Below are 22,289 nucleotides of genomic sequence, written 5' to 3'. Positions count from 1 at the left end.
ACTGTGTTTTTCCAAATGAAATATTCTGTAGAATTCGACAATATGAACAGGTAAAGTTGGCCTGCTCTAACTCAAATTTTGTTTTTACAGTTTTTGTTTTACACCTTAAAAAATTTTTTTTGGCTGCACCCGGCATACACGGTGGTACCTGAGAATCTGCGTTTTTAGAAAAAGTTCCTGGGAAATACTGATGTTGCTTATTCAGACCACAGGTTTAGTAGCAAAGAGCTAGTGTGAAGTTGTGTGGCCCAGGACTCTTTGTATTCTGGTAGTGGTATTTTCACATCTCCAAGACCTTTGCATAAGACTCTGCATCCCCAAAGTCTAATCAGAGAAAGAATTGTGTCCAGATAGATTAGCAATCTCTTCCATTGGTTAGAGGCTGCAGCTGCTTATGCTTTGGGAAAAGGGAGAAGAAATGTTGCATGTATATACGTAGATTTGTTCTGACTTCATGATTACTGCCTTTTGTTCTAAGCATTCTACAACCCCCTTGCCAGATGTCAGTCTCTTAGCCTTGTCTGGTCTTGCCCTTTCTAAGTCCATTATATTCAGTGATCCTTGTCTCTTTCCTCAGGGATGACCTGACTGATGATTCTGTCTTCACTCGAAGCTCCCAATGCTCTCGAGGTCTTGAACGATATATTTCCCGGGAGGAGGCACCTCTCAGTCCCTTCTTGGGACAACTTGATGAGGACTACCGAGCAAGAGAAACTTTCCTGCATCGATCTGATTATAGTCCTCATATCAGTTGTCATGATGAGCTGTTGCGGGGAACGGAACGGAATAGAGACAAACTCAAAGGCTCCTACTCTATACGACCTGAGGAAAGTAACCGGGAGGCCAAACGGCCCCGCTATGATGACACAGAGAAGATGCACAACATGGGAAGTGATCACCCGAGTTTTACATCAGGGACTCGCAACTATCGACAGCGTAGACGGAGCCCAAGCCCTAGGTTTTTAGACCCTGAGTTTCGAGAGCTGGACCTCGCCAGGCGAAAACGAGAGGAAGAGGAGGAACGAAGTAGGAGCTTGAGTCAGGAACTGGTGGGAGTTGATAGTGGCGGCACTAGTTGTCCCATCCCTGGATTGTCAGGTGTCCTAACAGCATCGGAGCCAGGATATTCTTTACATCGGCCTGAGGAAGTATCTGTGATGCCCAAGAAGTCAATTCTGAAAAAGCGGATTGAGGTGGACATGGAGCCTTCCTTGCAGGTCTATGCTGTATTTCTTCTAGGGTGTCTTGCTTGTCTCTCTCAATATTTTAAAGCCTAGTTACTTTCCTGGGGGCTGTGTCCCTAAGGTATCTTTGGAATATATGTTGGTGCAACATTGTTATGCTTATGAGCTGTACCTTTCAGGACTCTCAAAGGAAATTGTAGGCCTCACAATGCAATAATAGAGGGCTTCTATTGTGTATTAGGCTTCCTAAGAGGCTTCCATGGTGGCTCAGACCAGGGAAGAATCTGTCTGCAATGCAGGAGACCCGAGTTTAATCCCTGGGTCATGAAGATCCCCTGGAGAAGGGAATGCAAACCCCACTCCAGTATTCTTGCCTGGAGAATCCCATGGACAGAGGAGCCTGGTGGGCTGCAGTCCATAGGGTTGCAAAGAGTCAGACATGAATGAGTGACTAAGCACACAGGCTTTCTAGACAGACATTTTAGACAGTATCTATTATATAAAGTTTTTTTTTCCTCTAAGGTGGATAGTCCTGTAGGATCTTTGAATATGGGTTTCTTGGAAATGAAGCTTGAAAAGCAAAGGGAGGAGCTGATTGAATTTTCCTCATCTCTCTTCAAAGAGAAGGAAAAAATGTATGAGTGGTAGGACACTAGACCAGAAATCAGATAATTCTAATTCTGGATCCATCTCTATCACCAGCTTGTGGTGCGATTTTTAGACAAGTCACCTAACCATTCTGGACCTTGATATTTTTTCCTTACTTACAGAAAGATAGTCAGGCATGAGCACTTATTTTTACTTGTTCTCTTAGGAGCTAAATGTTTCTGAAGTGCCTGAGGCCACTTAGGGAAGTAAGAGAAGGCTGATCAGTTAGGGATCAGAGTTTCCTGACCGTACTTCAGTCAAAGTAGCTCTGCTTGTATGTTTTTTTCTTTTGAAGATTCATAGAGAAAGCAAGTAAGCTAGGGCATCTCTAAAGTCCTTTTGAATTCAAATTCCTTGTTAAAGACTACAACAAATGGGCAAAAGTTAAGATTCAATCTGCCTTCTTTTCTATTTCCCTTTGCTATAGCAGAACCATCTGGAGAAATGGGAAACCATATCTTGAACCTGGCTAAGGACCTCCCTTTCATCCACATGTATCTTTGCCCTGTTAATTCAAGAGCAACAAAGTATTTATTTAATCTCAGTTACTAGTTTTCTGAGATCCTATGTAGAGGCTAATTTAGTTATGTTTATCTTTGCAGCTTGAGAGTTTTCCCGGCAGTACCAGCTCCAGCCAGGATCACCCTCTTTACTCTGGACACTCATCTCTTCCACTGAGTGGTGCTATTGCCGCTTTCGCCTCAGAGGTTGAGAACAAGGGAGCCATGGTAGAGACGACACTGAAGGAGTCTCCGGGCAGCCTCTACCAGTGGGGCCCCCTGCCTGGGGCACCCAAAGACAGCAGTCCCCTCAGAGAGAAGTTTGGGAGTTTCCTGTGCCACAAGGAAAAGTTGGATATGAAGGCTGAGGGGCCAGAGCGACACACAGACTTCTTGCTTCCTCACGAGAGAGCTAGCCAGGATGGCAGCGGTTTCTCCTGCATTCTGAGCATGTTAGCAGATTCTACCGGTACGCAGGAAAAAAGGCGACTTAGCTTCCCTGACATTGAGGATGAGGAGAAATTTCTCTATGGGGATGAAGAAGAGGATTTAAAAGCGGAATCTCCACCAAAGCCCGTTGGGAGCTCTGAAAGTGAAGTTATGAGGCAGAAGGCAAGCTCCCTACCCTCTTCAGCTCCAGCTGTAAAGCTAGAATCAATAGAAGAGACCAATCCAGAATATGCCAAGATTCATGACTTGCTCAAGACCATAGGGCTGGATATTGGGGTAGCTGAGATTAGTAAACTGGCTGCACGCACACAGGAACGACTTCATGGCAAAAAGCCATCAGGTTCCTCTGCTGACCGCCGTTCCTCTGCTGACCGGCACTTTTCTGCAGACCGCTGTTCCTCAGTTGACCGCCGTTTCTCAGCTGATCGGCGCTCTGCAGATCCTCACAGACTGGAGAGCGGGGAGGTGCACCATAGCAATACCCACTCCCCAGAAGTGTCTCGTCCACACCAAGTTTCCCCTGTGGATCCTTACTTGCTCACAAAAAACAGCCCCCCGTTCCTAAAGTCTGACCATCCGATGGGTCATATTGCAGGACCTGAGGTGGTTGGCAGTGGCTTTCAGTCATCTGTTGCAGTCAGGTGCATGTTGCCATCAGCCCCATCTGCCCCAGTTAGACTTCCACACCCTGCTTCTTTATCTCAGTTTCATGTGCCAAGGGCCTCTCAGTTTGCTGCAGCTCGGATACCTCCAAACTACCAGGGACCTGCCATTCCCCCTGCTTCCTTTGATGCCTATAGGCACTACATGGCATATGCAGCCTCAAGGTGGCCTATGTACCCTGCCTCCCAACCTTCAAATCACCCTCTACCAGATTCACACAGGACAGTGCCAGTTAGCAAACAAGCTACCCGTAGCCGTCCCAACCTCCGTGTGATCCCCACTGTGACTCCTGATGAGCCCAAGCATGAGGAGTCAGTGCTGGGCTCAATTCCTACTGCCCAAGTGCCTGTCCATGTGTCTATCCCATCACTTATAAGATATAATCCGGAGAAGATTTCTGATGAGAAGAACCGTGCTTCCCAGAAACAAAAGGTAAGTGTTAGCTTTGGGTTTCCTGTGCCTACATCTTCTATTTTAACATAAATTTGTATTTGTCTTCTAGAGGGAGCTAAAAATTTGCAAGGTCCAAGGCAATCTTTAGAGACTGCTGTTATTACCATAATTTTTTCTTTGATTGTTTTTTCATTTGGCCTAAAGTCTGGCCATAGGTCCCACTGCGATTAATAGACTTCTTTTTCCTAAGTTTATTTCTCTATCTGGAATTACCAGCCTTAGGACACTATGGGTAGGAGCTGGGAGCCTTGAAGTCTTTAGTATGACTCATCAGAGAGTGAGGAACCAAAATTGGGTTCCTTTCCTGATTTCCATAGAAATCAAGAAATCTGTGTTTTATCCCAGTGAGTTTTGGATCTTTTTCCTGTAGTGATTATGGGGTTTAAAACTATTTACTAGTTGTTGCTTGGTAACTAAACCAAGAAATAAGCATTGTTTGTTCTGGTTTAACTTAGAGTCCAGGAATAATAATATATTTTATGACACTTTTTTAAAGTAGTTTTTATACTGTCAAGGTTCATTGGGTTCCTTGACTATAGAAAGCAAGCAGTGGCTGGGGTAAAGATATAATAATTTTAGATGTTTTAAAGCAGTAGGTAAAAATTATGTAGAGATGAGGAATACAGAATAGAATTTTGAATAGAAAAATTAATACATACTGTTGATTTTAAAGGTACTGGATAGCTAACAACTCACTTTGTTAAACACAGTGACATAAGGACCATAAAATTATAATATGTGTAAATTTGCTAATAAAAATTGTATTTTTCTTTGATTAGCAAATTATATTTGCTAATAAAATAATTAAGACCTGAGGAGAAAAATAGAAAAGGTGAAATTGGAAGGCTAATCTGATTTTTTTTCCAGTTTAAAAAAAATTTAGCCAATCCTTGAGAAGACCAAAAACACCTCCTAATTTTCCATTGTACTCGGTTGCCGTGAACTTCAGTGTTTTGTGGGGTTTTTTTGTTTTTTGGGAAAGAGGAGAAGAACTTCCATATGACAAAACCCAAGACTGCAGAGACACTCTCTGAAGACTAGTGCTTTTCCTTTCCTTTACCTTTAAGAACCTAGTATTAAAGTCAGGGCTGACAGTACAGAGGGTTTTCACTTGAGTTCCTTATGGACAAGCCATATTTGTTTTTCTCATTAGGTGATGTAGTATAGTTGAAAGATCAAAGGCTTTAGGGCATATATACTTGGATTTTAAATCATCTTACTCTGTGATCTTTGGTATGTTACTTAGTCTTTTGCAACCTCAGTTTTCTTACTGTGAAACAGATGATATCATGATTAAATAAGATGATACATATAATGCAACTAACACAGTGCTTCATCCACAATACATATTTGTTCCCTTCTTAATGGTTCCTTTTGGACTCAAAACTACTATCTAATAGTGTAGTGCTTCTACAAAAATAGTAGTTTCCAATCAGTAGAGTTCTGGAAAGGATAATTCTATTCTGGGACCTGGATTGGAATGAAATATCATCTTCATTATGAAGTCGGAGCCTCTGTGTGCAGGTGTTTGTATTCTTGCGTTCAGATATTATGTAGTATGAGGATTTCTGGAAAAGAACAGTAGAGAAGGGGGGATGTTGTAGGCTAAAGGGTCTTTTACCATTTTATATTTTGCAGGTTATTGAAGAGAGGGAAAAGCTGAAAAGTGACCGTGAAGCTCGCCAGAAGAAGATGTATTATCTTAGAACTGAGTTGGAGCGGCTTCATAAACAGCAAGGTATCAGACACTCCTTTGCATGGCTGCCCTTTTGTTGTAACTTTAGTAAGAGAGCCAAATGAGGAACTTTGGGGACTCTCAAACAGATTCATTGACATTGAAGCTTCACTTTCAAAAAAATTTTGATATAATTAGACTTACAGAAAAGTTGCATTAGTAGTGTAAAGAATTCTCAGGTATTTTCCATGATTATTAGCATTTTACTATATATGCTATATTCGTTTTTCCTCTCAATTGTGTGTGTGGGTGTAATTTTTCCTGAACTATTTAAGAGTAAGTTGTAGATATGATACTCCTTTACCCCTAAACACTTAAATGTGTATCTTCTTCTTTTTTTTTTTTTTTTATCTTCTTCTTTTTTAAAATATTTTAAAATTTTTTGGCTGCACTATGCAGTATGTGGGGTCTTATTTCCCCAACCAGGGATTGGGGTCTTAGTTCTCCAACTGTGTCCCCTGCAGTAGAAGTGGGGAGTTCTAACTCCTGGACCGCCAGGAAGGTCCCAGGTGTGTGTCTTCTGGCTACAAGAATTCACTTGTATAACCATAGTACACTTACCAAAATTAGAAAATTAACAGTAATATGCTAGTCTACCGATCTTACTCATATTTCATCAGTTGTTCCAATGATGTCCTGAAGCAAAAGAAAATTAAAGATTATTATGCATTGCATTCAGTTGTCATGTTCTTTTAGTCTCCTGTAATCTGTAACAGTTCCCAAATCTTGAGAAGAGATCACATGTTTTGTAGAATGTCCTCTAATTTTGATTTGTCTGATGTTTTCTTATGATTAAATTCATGTTGTGCATTTTTAGCACAGGAACATCACAGAAACGATGCTAAGTTCATATCAGGTGTTGATTTGTCCCATACTAGTGATGTCAACTTTGATCATTTGGTTAAGATGGTGTTTGCCAAGTTTCTCCACTGTAAGGTTACTATGTTACCCTTTTCAATTAGTAAGTATCTTATAGGGGGGATACTTTGAGACTGTGTAAATACTCAGTTGCTCCTCAGACTTTGGCCCACTAGTTTAGTATTCATTGATGATTTCTTGTCCAAATTAGTTATTGATTGTTAAATAGTAATTTTCTGACTTCATCATTCTATTTACCTTAATTAGCTTTCTACTACTATTAGTTTTCTACCCACCCCTCCTCCCCCATTTATCCTTTTACATAATATTTTACTATTATTATTTATCTTTATGCTCAAATTGCCCCAAATTTGGCCAATGAGAGCCCCTTTAAGTTGGCTCCGGTGTCCTTTTTTAAAAGTTATTTTTATAATTGGAGGATAATTGCTTTACAATGTTGTATTGGTTTCTGCCATACATCAACACAAATCAGCCATATAGGTTTATACATGTCTTGTGTCCTTTTGATGTATTCCTATCATTTTTTGATTTGTGGGTGTACACAAAAAGATATTGTGTACACCCACAACAAAAAGATGTTCCATTATGCCTCTGTTGAGTACACCTCTTCACCAGTGCTTTTAGGACTTCACATATACACTAAACAAAGAACATAAAATATTACACTTTGGTGATAACAAGAGCAGAGAGTGGGAGAAGATGTAATTTCTTGTTTGGCTTTGGACATTTTAGGGATGAGAAGCTTAGTTATTAATCCTGTGAGGATTAATTCATGAGAACCTGCAGTATGGAATAAGAGATAACATCAGGTGAAACTCAAGGCAAAATCTAAAACTCAGTGGATGTGTTGGTGAAGGGTCCTTAAATCAGATAAAGTCAAATATGTGAATAATTATTTGGTTCTCTGAAGAGGACAGCCACAGAATTCATGTAGTACAGTTACAGCGTATATTAACTTTTTTGGAGGACACATGCACATAAACTTGTATATACCCTTTTAGGTAGGGATACATGGAGTCTCTCTTTGAAACCTGTCCATAGATCTTTAGCTAATAACCCCTACCTAAGAGATAATGTGATCACTCAACCTTTACCTCCATAGGAGCGTCACCTAAACTGGCCCATGTGGAAGGAAAATCTCACCTTCTTTTAGGATGTTTCATGGAGAGAGATTTTGTGAGCATAAAGTCTTAAGGATTAGTATTTATGACTGAAGAATGACTTGTTAACTTTCCTGTGTTTCTTTCTGTTGACATTTGACTACTCAGGGGAAATGCTGCGTAAGAAACGAAGGGAGAAGGATGGTCACAAAGATCCACTCCTAGTAGAGGTGAGTCGGCTTCAGGATAACATTATGAAGGACATTGCAGAGCTTCGACAGGAGGCAGAAGAGGCAGAAAAAAAGCAGTCTGAACTGGACAAAGTGGCTCAGATCTTGGGAATTAACATTTCCGATAAATCTCAGAAGTCTTCAAGTGACAGTAGGGAGCCTACAGAGAAGACTGGGAAAGCAGAAAAATCCAAGAGCCCAGAAAAAGTGTCGTCATCCTCAAACTCCTCTTCCAGCAGCAAGGTAACAACTCAACTTTTCCATTTCTATTGTATCTTTTATTTCCATGGACTCCTAAAGCAGCCTTCTAACTAACCATTTTCTTAGCTTCCTTTTCCAATCTGTTCTTACTCTTGCTAGTTATTTTTGTAAAACATAGTTTTACATCGTGGTACTGTTCTTCAGAATTTTAGCAGTTCCCCATTGCCTCCAAAGTAGAATCCTGGGCCCTCCATGTTCTGGATCTAGCATTTACACCTTAACTCAGTCCAGTCCAGCTTCTAGTCTTCCCATAACTTGAAATGCCTTTTTGGTTTTTCATGTTTAGAAACAAGTTCACCACCCATGTTGAAGAGCCTGAAATTTCAGTTCTCAAATCAGTATTTGATACAAGGAACCACTGTCTCCTAAAAACTGTTTTTTTCCTTTGGCTCCCATCACATTTCTTTTCCTTCTTGTATGTTAGCTGCTCTGCTTAATTTCCTTATCTTTGAATATTTTAGTTCTTCAGGACTCAGTTCTAACCCAGGTCTCCAGAATTCTGCTTTTTCCCTAGGTCATTTCATTCAGTCCTATGCTAAAATACCATATTGACAATTCAGTTTTATATTCTAGCTCAGGTGATTCTTTTAAGGTTCAAGTCTGAGTGTTCAACAGACTACTCACTATTTCCACTTGATTGTCTCAAATACCTTAAAATCAATGTATCCTAAATTAAACTAAGATTGTTCTCAGCCTCCCTCTAACCTTTCTTCCTCCTCTGTTTGTTACCCGTCTCAGAGAATGACATTACTGTCCAACAGTTTTTATGCCAACAACCTGAAAAGCATTCTTAGTGCTCCCCCTTCCTAACAGCTCCATGCAATTACAGAGTCTGCCAATTCTCCATCCAAGATAAATCTCAGTTTTATTCATCTCATCATCTCTATTGCCATCCAAGTTCAAGCCACCTTCAATTCTTGCTTGTACTGCTACTCTCTTAATTCTTTCTCCACATTCAGCCAGTGATTATAATACTATTTTGCCTACCTCTTCAGCCTCGTTTCAAATCTTATTTTTCCTTTGCTCTCTGTAATTTCATACTGGCATTTTCATTCCATAAATGTTTCATCCTCTTTAATGTCTTTGTGTCTTCTCCTCCTTCTAATTACTACTCTTCTTATCCTGTGTTCTAACTCAGATTCATCCTCAGATCACAATTTAAATTATTTTCCTGACTCTCTTTCTTGATTTTCCAGGTTGTTAAATTTGCCTGATATATACTCTCATACCTACATTTTCCTTCTTAGCATTTATGGCCTTGTAATCATATTATTACATGTGTTCCCCAGTTAGATTTTAAGGTTCAAGGAATCAGGGACCATATCTGTCTCATTCTCCGATATAGTCCCCAATACACAGCTCAGTGCCTGCCACATAGCAAATAGATGGTGCTCAGGAAATCTGACACTGCACCTTATATTCCTGCCACCTCAGAATACTTGCACTTTTCCACATGTGCAATATGGTATGTGCCTCTCTAATACTGCATTAATAATCCTCTTAGCCTGGAATAATCTTTGTCCCAACCCTACTCATCTACTAAGGCCCAACTTGAATACTCCCCTCCTCGGTGAAGAATTCCTAAATTCCGCTGTGATTGAGTCAGATGTTTTTTAGCATTCCCATAATATATTACTTTGTTCCTTTATAAAATATATTTCATTCTGTCTTATTGAAAGCATAATTAAACTCATGCCTGATTTCATGCCTGTCTCTTGCACTAAATGAGAGCTTCTTGAGAATAACAGAGTATAACTTACCTATTTTTGTGTTTTCCCATGGCATCCAGTATGTCTAGTACATAGTAGATAGTCAGTTAATATTGGGGTTAGAGAAGAAGATACTCTGTGTTCTCTGTCAGCCAAGCTCTAATTTTTTTATGTCTTCCTGGGAGAATTCTCTTTCTCAGCCAGGTAGGACTATTTTCTTATACGAGGATCATTGAGTTCAGGGCCTTTGATGGGAGAAGAGCTTGTAGTTGTCTTACACATTCTCTGGGGTTCCGTTTAGGCATCAACCCCATGATAAACTACCATCTTGACTTGAGTGAGAGAATGTTTTCTGAAGTTAACAAGAATATGTTGCAATTCGATTTTCATTTCAGCAATAAGGAATGTTCTTTCTGCAAGCTCTGTTTCCTACCTGTCTTTGGTCTTTCTTCTTTCTTTGCCTCTTTTTAAAATGCGTGATTAGTTTGGTTTTCTTTCTCTTAAATCGCTTATTTCATAAAAGTAAACACATGCACATTTCCACAGTTCCATTCACTTCGACACAGTTGTTACTAATAAGTTGGTGTGTGTTATTCCAAATTACCTTTTTCTCTTCATTCATTTAATAAATATTTCTTGGTCTCCCAAAAAGTGCCAGACAGTGTTTAGATATGGGAAGTATAAAAGGGAACTATGTAGTTGGTGGTGGTAGTGGTTGTTCAGTTGCTAAGTCTCTCTCTTTGCAACCCCATAGACTATAGCATGCCAGGCTCCTCTGACTTCCTCTGTCTCCCAGGGTTTCCTCAGATTCACATCCAGTGAGTTGGTGGTGCTAACTAACCATCTCACATCTTTTGCCTTCAATCTTTCCCAGCATCAGCGTCTTTTCCAGTGAGTTTGCTCTTCGCATCAGGTGGCCAAGGTATTGGAGCTTCAGCTTCAGCAACAGTCCTTCCAGTGAATCCAGGTTCCTATGCAACATTGTTCTTTATGGCATTGGACTTTACTTCACCACCAGGCACATCCACAGCTAAGCGTCATTCCTGTTTTGGCCCAGGTGCTTCATTCTTACTGGAGCTATTAGTGATTGCTTTTCGCTTTTCCCCAGTGGAGCATATTGGACACCTTCCTACCTGGGGAACCTCATCTTCTGGTGTCAGATCTTTTTACCCTTTCATGCTGTCGATGGGATTCTCCAAGCAAGAATTGGAATTGGGTTGCCATTTCCTTCTCCAGTGGACCACGTTTTGTCAGAAGTCTTCATTATGACCCTTCCATCTTGCCTGGCCCTGCCTGGCATAGCTCATAGCTTCACTGAGTTATACAAGCCCCTTTGCATGACAGGGTTGTGATCCTTGTGGCTCAGTGGTAAAGAATCTGCCTGCAATGCAAGAGATGTGGGTTCGATCCCTGGGTTGGAAAGATCCCCTGGAGAAGGAAATGGCCACTCCAGTATTCTTGCCTGGGAAATCCCATGGATGGAAGAGCCTGGTGGACTACAGTCCATGGAGTCACAAAAGAGATTACAACTTAGCCGCTGAAAGCTATGTAGACAAGGTCCTTATTGTCTTGTAATGGGAGATATGCAGGTTAGGTAATGACAAGTGCCTAAAAAAGAAAACAGGCCAAGGAATATGGAGTAGTTAGGGAAAGTCTTTTGAATAAAGTGACATTTGACATTCTGTTCCTAGTCACATTATCTGTTTTGATTATTCAAATACATCTTTTAATAGATTTGTGTGTTTTAAAAAAAATTGGTTGCACTGGCTCTTTGTTGTGCACAGATTTTCTGTAGTTGTGGCTGCTGCTGGTGCTGCTAAGTCGCTTCAGTCGTGTCCGACTCTGTGTGACCCCATAGACGGCAGCCTACCAGGCTCCTCCATCCCTGGGATTCTCCAGGCAAGAACGCTGGAGTGGGTTGCCATTTCCTTCTCCAATGCATGAAAGTGAAAAGTGAAAATGAAGTCGCTCAATTGTGTCCAACTCTTGGCGACCCCATGGACTGCAGCCTACCAGGCTCCTCCGTCCATAGGAGTTTCCAGGCAAGAGGACTGGAGTGGGGTGCCATTGCCTTCTCTGCTAGTTGTGGCAGGTGGGGGCTGCTCTTAGTTGTCATGCATGGGCTTCTCATGGTGATGGCTTCTCTCGTGGAGCATGGTCTCCAGGGCACACGGGCTCAGCAGTTGTGGCTCACGGACCCTGGAGTGCTCGGGCTTCAGTAGTTATGGTGCATGGGTTTAGTTGCTCCACAGCATGTGGAATCTTCCCAGACCAGAGATGAACTGGTGTCCCCTGCATTGGCAGGCAGATTCTTATCCACTGTACCACCAGGGAAGTCCTATTCAAATTTATTTTGATATTTTGTTATTGTTCAGTTGCTAAGACTCTTTGCAACCCCGTGCCAGGCTCCTTTTTCTTCTGCTATCTCCCAGAGTTAGTGGGTGATAGTTGCTCACATTCATGTCCGTTGAGTTGGTGATGCTATCCAACCATCTCATCCTCTGCCACCCCCTTCTCCTTTTGCCTTCAATCTTTCCCAGCAACGGGGTCTGTTCCAGTGAGTCAACTCTTTGCATCACGTGACCAGAATATTGGCACTTCAGTGTCAGTCCTTCCAATGAATATTCAGGGTTGATATCCTTCAGAATTGACTGGTTTGATCTGCTTGCAGTCCAAGAGACTCTGAAGCATCTTCTCTGACACCACAGTTTGAAAGCATTTGTTACTTACTTTTCTAGTATTTCATGACTGTCTTTCCATGTCAATAAATAGACTTCTGTAATATCATTTTAGCAACCTTATTTTTATTGTTGTATGGATAACAAATTTAACCAGTTAAATCACCTATAGTTTGACCTAATTTCCTAAGGATAAATATCATGGAATAGAATTGCTTGGTCAAAGGTATAAAGAATTTTGAGGTATATAATATGTATTCCTCAATTATCTTCTGGAAAGGTGGTGTCAGTTAGTATTCACAAGCAGTGTATGCATGTGTCCATCCCTTACCTGCTGGATATGATCTCTTTAGTGACCCTTGAATAGGACTGTAAAAGGGAAAGATTATCTTTGAACTCTCAGTTGTTTCCCTTTCTCCATTTAGTCTTCCTTTCCCCACCAGCCAATAATCCAGGTGCTCCGTTCCCTGATCGTGTCTACTGTGGAACCTCCTTCATACTTACCTTCTCTGTGTTCCAGAATTATCTTTTTTATGTGCCTCACTCCCCAGCATTATCCAGAATTCTCATTTCCTGAATACCTTGTTCTCAGCTTGCTGAAAAATGAATTCATATTATTTATTATTGATCACTTAATGTTGGAGAGTTGATATGTTTTAAAAGAGGATTCATATTTAACTGAAAGATGTTAAATTCTAATGGTGACATTTTAGGCAGTTTGAAACATTTTACCCAGATTCCTGTAAGTCATCCTAAGTAGATGACTTTCCCCTTTATCTATGCCAGCCTAGGTTCTCTAGTTTTCTTTACTGGATGTGTCTGTGATAAGAGAGTTCACTATCATCTGGTTTTTTTCTTTTTTCACTTGCCTAATTACCAATTGTCAATTACCAATTACCTAATTGTCAATTACCTTTTCCATTTCCTCTTCCCTTCCTAGTTGCTATCATGTGTTTAGTTGTACAGGTAACACATTTAACGTCTACCAAAGGTGATACTATAGAAGATTCCTGTCCACTCTTGTTCTCTACCTCTCTCCCCAGAGGCAGCCAATGTTTCCATAATCCTGAGTATTCTTCTAGATATTTTCAGATATATAAGTAAATATATTGTCATAATGATTTGTTCTTCATGATGACATGACACTGGAATCAAATTAATTCTCTTTGAGTCTTGCAGACAGATTTCTTGTGTGGTTTGTCCCAGTTTGTGCAGCTTTAGGCACTGGAAATATGATCATATTGTCCTATTTCTGTTATTGTGGTAGCTACTTGCTTTTTCTGAGGGAAGACAGATCTAGATTGTCTTGAATTCCTTCTTAGTACAGGTTTTTCCTCCTCTAGGAATCAAAGGTAAACAATGAGAATTCCCGAACTAAGAGCCCCAAGCCTGCTGAGAGCTCTCAGCCAGCTAAGCAGTCTGATCAGCCTGTTGCTGCCTATGAGTATTATGATGCTGGCAATCACTGGTGCAAAGACTGCAACACCATCTGTGGGACCATGTTTGACTTCTTCACCCATATGCACAATAAGAAGCACACACAGGTAGGTATCTTGCCCTCTGTTATTTCCATTCTTGCCCTCCTTCCCCTCAAACTCCTATACCCCCATCTGTATTACAAAGCTGGAAAATGAAACATTCTCATATGGGCAGGAGCCCCAATCTGAAGAGCCAAGAGGTACCAACAAAGGAGACACCATCCCCAGGGCTCAGTCCAGGGGACCTGCCTGTAACTAAACACCATGGCAAGTGTAAGTGAGGCTGCTGCCTCTTTTGATTCCTTGAGTACCTGATTATTTGTTTCATTTTATCCATTGCTAGTACTTGCTCTAACATATGTTTACCTTTTCCACAGGTGATTTCCGTTTAAACAGTTGGCAGAGTGGGTGGGGGTGGGCAGCTGGGGGCTTCTGGTCCCCCCTGGTTGTTGGGGAGAAAAAGAAAAGTGGGTCATTGAGATTTTAGTGCTGTGTGTGAGCGCCTCTGCCTCTTGCAAATAGACACTGGATCCCTACAACAGACCTTGGGCTTCAAAGACCCAGAATGAAGCCAAGCAAGATGCTGTAAAGCGCACTGACAAGATAACTGTTCCTGCAAAAGGTATGTTTCCTCCCTGCCATTTTTGTGGTTCCTTACATTCAGTCAGGGAAGAGGTATCCCTGAACTAAGGTGCAAGGAAGCATCATAGAGTGAGACATAACCGTTACTTCTAGCAAAGCTGCAAGATTGCATTCCATGTGCACAACTAGGTCCTAAAGAAATAAAGAGAGCCATAAGACAGGAACAATCTCTATCCATATGGCCAACAATCTAACAGATGTTAAACACACACATACCACTATAAAATAAAACTTTGTGCTCGCTTCGGCACCACATGGACTAAAATATGACTTTCTTCACCACTGACTTATGCACCAAAACCTTATTTGAAATCCAGGTGAAAAAGAACAGTAAGAGGTGCAAAATAACTGCCTTTTCAGCTAAGAACTATAAAATATTTTTGAATAGTTGCCATTATGGGCTAAGTTGAGAAATAGTTTCTTTGTCTTTAAACTTTTCAGTTTCTTACCTTTGTAAGTAGTCAGTGCTTCTACATCCTTTATATCTGTAGAAGATAAATTCCTAAGTAATTAATACCAAAATGAGAGATTCTCATACAAATGGTACTGGGCTTTTTGGGAGTATAATTTTTAAATCTCCTAAGATGCTTAGTGCTAGTTAGAATTTGAGTAGAATCAGCAACAAAAATGAGTCTGGCACAGAAAACTCCTAAATTAACCAGTTAGGGGATATACCAGTTAGTGTTCCCAAAATGTAGAAGGGATGGAGGTCCTGAGTTTAGGCTTTAAGTTGGAAAAACACACCATTGAGATTCTAAATGCTCCTTCTGACTTGAAAGTGAGTAAAGTCTTCTATACTGTTAATCATTTTACTGCAAAAGGGAAGTGGGATTTCCTTTGGTTGCTGTCATCTTGGGTTAGAAATGACTTACTTTCTTGACTTTGTTCCACTTCTTACAGGCTCTGAGTTTCTGATTCCCATCACTGGATATTACTGCCAGCTCTGTGAGGAATTTTTGGGGGATCCAATTTCTGGAGAGCAACATGTGAAGGGTTATCAACACAATGAGAAATACAAGGTTGGTCTTTGTAGTAGCCTATGGAGTTTTCCCACTTTCTGCAGTAATCCTTTTGATGTTGTCAAGCTCAGAGGTAGAAAAAGTCCTTAACACTTCAAATTCTGTATAACCATAAAGAAGTTCTCAGTCCTAGTAAGAAATGCTAACCTGAGAGGACCATTTATCCTTGAGCGAGGTGACTCAAAATTTTCACTAAATGAGTTCTAATAGTGGTAGGGCCAGATTTTCTCTCTTAAAGCATTTTGCCCAGTTACTGAGCCTTTATCTTTTCTCTTCCCTAGAAATATGTGGTTGAAAACCCATTATATGAGGAGCGACGGAATTTGGACCGTCAGGCTGGCTTGGCCGTGGTTCTAGAGACAGAACGGCGGCGGCAGAGTGAGCTGAAGCGCAAGTTCAGTGAGAGACCGAAGGAAGAGAAGAAAGAAAAACAGGCAAAGATTATGAAGGAAGTAAAGGAGGACGACAGGGTGTCTGAGGAATTAGAGGACCAGCTTTCTGAGGGTGGAAACTCCCCTGAAAAGGCTGAAAATAGAAAGAGGCCTAGCATCAAACTCCAATTAAAAGAAGAAATAAAGAAAGAACCACCAATATCTTCCTCTTTCGGGAAATTCAGCTGGAAGAAGCCAGAAAAAGAGGAGGAAAAAAGTTTAGTGATCCCAAGTATTCCCAAAGAAGAGATTGTGGAAAGTGGTAAGGACAAAGAGGATGGCAAAGCTGATCCTGGGAAGGCAAAGCCTATCAAAATCAAACTCTCTGGGAAAACTGTTGTTGCACATACTAGTCCTTGGATGCCTGTAGTGACAACTTCAACCCAGACTAAGATCCGACCCAACCTGCCCATTCCATCCACAGTCCTCCGCAAATCAGGTTCAGCCACAGTAAGCAAGCCAGCTCCGCTTAACACCTTTCTATCCATCAAGTCTTCTGGAACCACTGCTAAGCCTCTGCCAGTGGTTAAAGAGTCTTCAGCTGATCTCCTCTTGCCTCCCGACATCATCTCTAAAGCATTTGGAGGGGAAGAGGTGATTTTGAAAGGGTCTCCAGAGGAAAAAATGGTGCTGGCTGAAAAGAGTGAGCCACCACATATACCTGAACAAATGCTACCACCTCCACCACCACCACCTCCACCGCCACCTCCACCACCTCCAGTTATACCTCCTCCAGCTGCCCCATCTCCTGCCCAAGCAAATGCTATTTTGGCTCCAGTAAAATCAAACCCAGTTGTATCTCACACTGTCATCCCTGGCTTCCTGGGTCCTAACATTTTGAACCCAGCATTACCGGTAGCCATCATGGCCTCAGCACAGCCTACTGCCATTCCTTCTGATGAGACAGCTCCTGGGGTGAGTGAGAGTGACCGGGACCAGACCCTATTCTCTGTGTTGGTGCGTCCTCCACCTCCCCTCTCAAGTGTGTTCAGTGAACAAGCCAAAAAATTGGAAAAGCGGAATTCATGCTTAGCCACAGCCAATGCTAAGGATCTGTACGACATATTCTACAGTAGTGGTGGAAAAGGAGCCCCTGACACTAAGCTGAGTGGTGGTCCATGGGCCAACGGGGAAAATAGAGCTGAAAATTCAGACACCTCTTCCACTTCTACTTTGAACAGCAGTGCATCCCAAGAGGAGTTGCCTTCAGGTAGAAATTTGGTCTCGGCTCCTTTGGTCAGCAACTCTGAAAAGCCCGTTTCAAAACCTTTGGAGTCCCTAGGAAGATTGTCAGTTGTAGAAAATGTAGACTCAAAAAACAGAGACAGCAGCTATGGCTTTCTGCAGCCTCTGACAAGGTTATGCCAAAACAGGCCTTATGAAACTATTACTCCAAAGACAGAGACTTTGGTCAAGTGGGCCTCTGGTTCCTTCCAGAGTGATCCTAATAAGGATATAGCTCCAGTGAGGAAAATTGAACTTGACGTGGGAGACCCTGGGCCACCAGGTGTGGAGCCAGCCTCTGAGCTATCGGATATACAGTGTCATACCATGCAATCTCAGAAGTTGGTAGAAACCCACCTTGTGGAATCTAGTAAGCAGCAAAGCCAGGAGCTCCACCAGTCTAAGGATTGTGGGAAAAGTGAAGTAGACACAAGCACTGCACTAAAAGAGGAAGTGAAACTCTCTGAAAGGACAGTGAGAGAGGGAACAGATATTAATGTTGGGCCCAATAGCATAGAGGACTCTAATTTGAACAGTGGGAACAGATGCATGTGGGAGGAAGAAGTAGAACAGCCCAACTCACATAGTACTGAAAAAAAGGCTAAACAGTCCAGGAAATTGATAACAGAAAGTAAAACTCAAGGTAAAGTAGTACCTGAATTGAAGACACAAGCTGTCTCTTCCACAAAGGCAAAAATAGACTCATTTCCGTCAGAAGCTAGGTCTTTACTCCAGAACCCACAAGATGTGAAAATTTCTTCCCCAGAATTGCTTCTTCACTCCCCAGCCAGATCAGATATGTGTTTGAAAGACCATGAACAGAAGCAAGGAGTTTCAACTGGTAGTGAGGAGTGGCTAGAAAATTCAGCACCAGAATCAGCTTCCAGAACTTCTAGGTACAGAAGCCTCAAACTGAAGAGAGAAAGATCAAAAGACTTGCAGGGTAAAATGACCTATAAACTGACTGTTTGGGATGAGAACAAGAAGCCAGAGACCTGGGAGAGCCCAGAGAAACCAAAAGCAGAAGCCCTGGAGCTTCGAGATGTCCATCCAGAACTAACAGTGACAATAGAGAACAAGGCCTTAGAAAACTTTGAAGTTACAGACTTAAAAGTAGAAGAGCTTGCTGCCCTGGGAAGCCTGGGGGATATAGGTGTTGATTTCTGCAATACTCGGGTAGACCCAGCACATAGATCCCCAGTTGCCCTGTCTCAGAAAGTATGTGAAGAAAATTCTGTGTCACGTTTAGGAAGTAATCCCTCCAATCTCACCAACTTTGAACCAGTACCATCCTTTTCTGAGTTTCCCTTAGATTCTCCCAAAACCCTGGTGCTGAACTTCGGAGCAGAGGGTGAACAAAACTCATCTAATCCCAGAACTGGGAGGATCGCTTCTAACATTTTGAAAACTGGACTTCCTATAGAAAACGTTGGCCTTGGCTTGGGGAGCCTTGAGGGAACACACCAGGCCCTGGACCTGTTAGCAGGAGGAATGATGCCTGAGGAAATAGAAGAAACATCTCAATTAGAGAAACAAGATTCACTCAGATTGGAATCAGAAACAATTAATCCTTTAGGCCTTGGGCCATCTCCTTGCCTTCCAGACCTTGTTGATTTTGTCACACGGACATCTGGAGTTCAAAAAGAGAAGATATGTTCTCCTCTCTCTCAGCCAGGTGACCCTCCTGAGTGTAGTTCCCTGGAGATGGGACCACTGCAGCTAGAAATACCGAATGCATCCATCACGGAAGTAGCAGTTCCTCAAGTAGATGAGTATAGTGACAACCCTTTGAATGTGGTAAAATCTGTGGCTTCAGGGTCCCATACAAGGGAACAGGTAGCCGGAGGCAGTACGATCCCTCAGGAAATAGCTGCACGAGAAGCTGCAGTTGATGCCCTCCAGGACCACACGGAATCCAGTGTTCATAGCTGAGATAGCACGTTCAGAGCTACTTGTGGATGAATCCTATTGGCTTCTAGAAATCAGGTGCCCAGGTGACCCAGGACTAGTTGGATCTCATCTGGAACCTACACTAAGAGATGCAATCAGCATCTTAGAGTAAATGTTCATGGAAGCTAAAAAATTTACCTCCGTTCCTTTTTTCCTTAAGAAACCAGACAAATCAATCATAATTTCTATACATATCTGTAAAAAAGTATTTTCTGTTAATTATTATTATTATTTTTTGCCAATTTATTTTCTCCAACTTTGTCATTAAAATCAAATGTCTATCTGGCTCACCACCTAGTGTGCTTTGATTGTATTTTGGCTTTGACTCTGCCATTTCTGGGGGAGGAGGGAGACAGAGCTGACTTCTCCAATTGCTGTGTTGTATTCCCACCCAATTTCTTGGGCAGCTGATGGATCTCTGGGAGAAAGACAAGAAAGCCTGCTGAAATGGAAAACTACTGATGAAGGAAGGATTGTTCATCTCTTAGGCTTTCCATTTGGATGGGCCTGCCTTAACATTGTTTGAAATGCAGCGTGAGTAGCCCTTTTGTTTACTGTTTACTTCCTTGTGGCATGTCAGTTCCCACACTTCCTTCATTCTGTTGCCCTTGCTTGAGCTGGTCCTGCTAATCCACAAACCTATTTGGAAATGACCTCAGTAAACATGGAAGAAAATCTACCAGGCTCAATTTTGGAAGACAACAAATCGGTAAGGCTTATTCATGGCTCAGTGCCAGGAGGAGATAAGCTTTTTGGGTCCCTTTTGTTTTTGAAATGGCCTTTGTTCATTGTACTGTGATCCGCTGACACTTTGTGCAAAATTATTTAGCAGCCATTTTCTGTTCTGAAGAGGTAGAAGATCTGAAACTTGTTTTGGGATTGTATTCATTCTCTGTTCCACACTCAATATGTATTCCTTCCTCTACCTCTCTCTTTCCCATTTTTTCCTCCTTAGTGTGATGTTTTGGGTTGTACATTTGTTCAAAAGATTAAAGATTTATGAGTTGACTTGGACAAGTTTAACTTTATTTTTATTGTGTTAATAACTTGGAATAAATGCATTAATCTCATGTTTCTTTCTGGATTTTTGTTTTGCAACCACACACATTTGAATTTCATTGGAAAGCTAGAACAATGAACTTCCTCTGCCCTATTGTCTGTCTCCCCCTCCCAACCTTCTTTCCCCAGTTGTTAGGGCTACTTTTGTTAGGTTATAGTCTCTGCCCCAGTGCTTCCTGGATGGGTGGTGAGTAGGCAGCAGAGGTCTGGTTTTGGCATCTTTCTGTTGTGCAGCTTTGTATATACTTTTATGTTGACTCTCCCAGTGCTTCTTTGGGAACTGAGCTCCCCAAAATACTCATGTTCTTGCTGAGGGTGCTCTTGGGCAACAGAGAGCTTGGTGCTTAGATTTTCTAATATCTGTCCCAGTTTCCTCTTGACACTTTAACCTGACTCAATAGAGGCTTTGATGTCTTATTTTCCCACATGCCTCAAAAATAATGCAAAGTTGCTGATCTTTTTTCCTAAGAATTCTTGTTTTTCTGTTTCCTTGTGTGCAGAGCTGCAGAATCCCTGTGTTAAGTTTATGAAGGCTATTTTTCTTCACTGATTTAGAAATTTAGAAGTTGTCCTGGCCTCCCTTATTTGTCTTGTGGAAGGGGCACAGATTTGGAGTAGTTAGGTCCTTGGATGATCCTCGGCCATTTGCCTTACTGTGGTTTCAGACAAGTTACTTTGCCACACTGTGCCATGGGGATTTTTTTTTCATTAATATGGAGGATCATTGTCTCCATCTCACACCAGATGTGTACAGGGTCAGCCATCCTGAACTGTCTTCCAGAGTCTGCTTTTTAGGCCGAAACCTGAGTTCAGTGCATTCTTCTGGCCTGGAAACCATAAGCAGATTCAGAAGGTCCCTTTTAACAAAACATAAACCCGGGTAAGCTTTGGAGATATATTTGTTTCTCCAAAGAACTGCTCCCTCTCCATTCTGGGAGTTTATTTACAGAAATTCAGAGAACATAAGAGTTTAACATGCCAGTAGTTACTGATTTTCAGGACTGTTCACTTAGTAAGTTCCACGTCCCTTTGGGGAGAGATGGGTGAGTTTAGGTAGGCATGGAGAAGGGTTAATGCCATACAGATCCCAGCGCTGAACTCTCGGAGTCAGAATCTTACTCTTTGGTTAGAAGTGGGTCACGTGAGAAGGATGGGCGAGGGAAAAGACAAAATTTAGGAAGGGTAGAACTAATTTATGGTCAGGAAGGTCCCCTGGAGAAGGGCATGGCAACCCACTCCATATTCTTGCCTGGAGAATCCCATGGACAGAGGAGTCTTATGGGCTACAGTCCATGGGGTCGCAAAGAGTCAGACATGACTGAAGCGACTTAGCATGCATGCATGAACTAATTTAAGTAACTGGAGCTGGAGTACTTTGAGAAACTCCTCTTGTAGTCTTGATAAAGGGCCCCTACCGATCTTAGGCTTTTTCTAGAATAATGCCCATGTTTAAGAGCTGAAGCAATGGTGTTCTTCATATCTGCCTTGAACCAGCAGAAGGAGAGCTTTTAGGATTCTGTAGTTTGGGTGGAAAGTGTTGGTAGCTTCCTCTTTCATCAGTGGGATAAGGTTTTGGAGCTTATTTAGAGAAGCCATTTGAAAGGAAGGGCAGAACTTGAATCCACTTGCTAGTGCCTAGAGTCAGGGCCTGTTTCTTTTTATTCAGTACTATCACAGTACTGAGTAAATTTTCATCTTAGGAGACAGGCACATGCAAAGAGTGGATCCTAATCTTTACATGTGGCTTATGGTGTCACATAACTTTTAAACATCTGCAAACATCAGAAACAGTTTTTGTTTGACTCCCTCAATTATGAGAACAGATTATCAGCAGTTAGTTTTAAATTTTGGTGAACACCAAGTTTTACCTAGGTTGTGTAAATAACCCCCTAAAACTTCCCCTTGGCTTTGTGAATGGAGGCCTTTGCTTTGTAAACCTCTTTCTTTGCAGCTAACTTCAGGGCACATAATATCCTTAATAACCCTTCTGCTAAGC

The 22,289-nt window shown here is 41.7% G+C and overlaps 1 protein-coding gene across 4 annotated transcripts in view; it reads left to right on the top strand.

Moving 5' to 3' along the window:
- Window positions 1-20,304, top strand: part of ZNF318 (zinc finger protein 318) — a 28,580-nt gene extending 8,276 nt beyond the window's left edge. The window contains exons 3-11 of one of the 4 annotated variants that reach the window (XM_043907531.1): window positions 578-1,217; window positions 2,435-3,150; window positions 3,187-3,877; window positions 5,537-5,636; window positions 7,781-8,085; window positions 13,834-14,034; window positions 14,491-14,590; window positions 15,511-15,629; window positions 15,911-20,304. In XM_043907531.1, the coding sequence (XP_043763466.1) occupies window positions 578-1,217; window positions 2,435-3,150; window positions 3,187-3,877; window positions 5,537-5,636; window positions 7,781-8,085; window positions 13,834-14,034; window positions 14,491-14,590; window positions 15,511-15,629; window positions 15,911-19,216 (6,178 nt within the window). In that variant the 3' untranslated portion in view covers window positions 19,217-20,304. The other 3 variants (XM_043907530.1, XM_043907533.1, XM_043907532.1) reach the window with 3 other exon arrangements.
- Window positions 20,305-22,289: the final 1,985 nt, after the last annotated feature.

The sequence above is a fragment of the Cervus elaphus genome, chromosome 7 (genome assembly GCF_910594005.1).
Source record: "Cervus elaphus chromosome 7, mCerEla1.1, whole genome shotgun sequence".
Taxonomy (NCBI): Eukaryota; Metazoa; Chordata; class Mammalia; order Artiodactyla; family Cervidae; genus Cervus; species Cervus elaphus.
The sequence above is the reverse complement of the archived record's forward strand: the minus strand, read 5'-3'. Positions and strand labels throughout refer to the sequence as shown.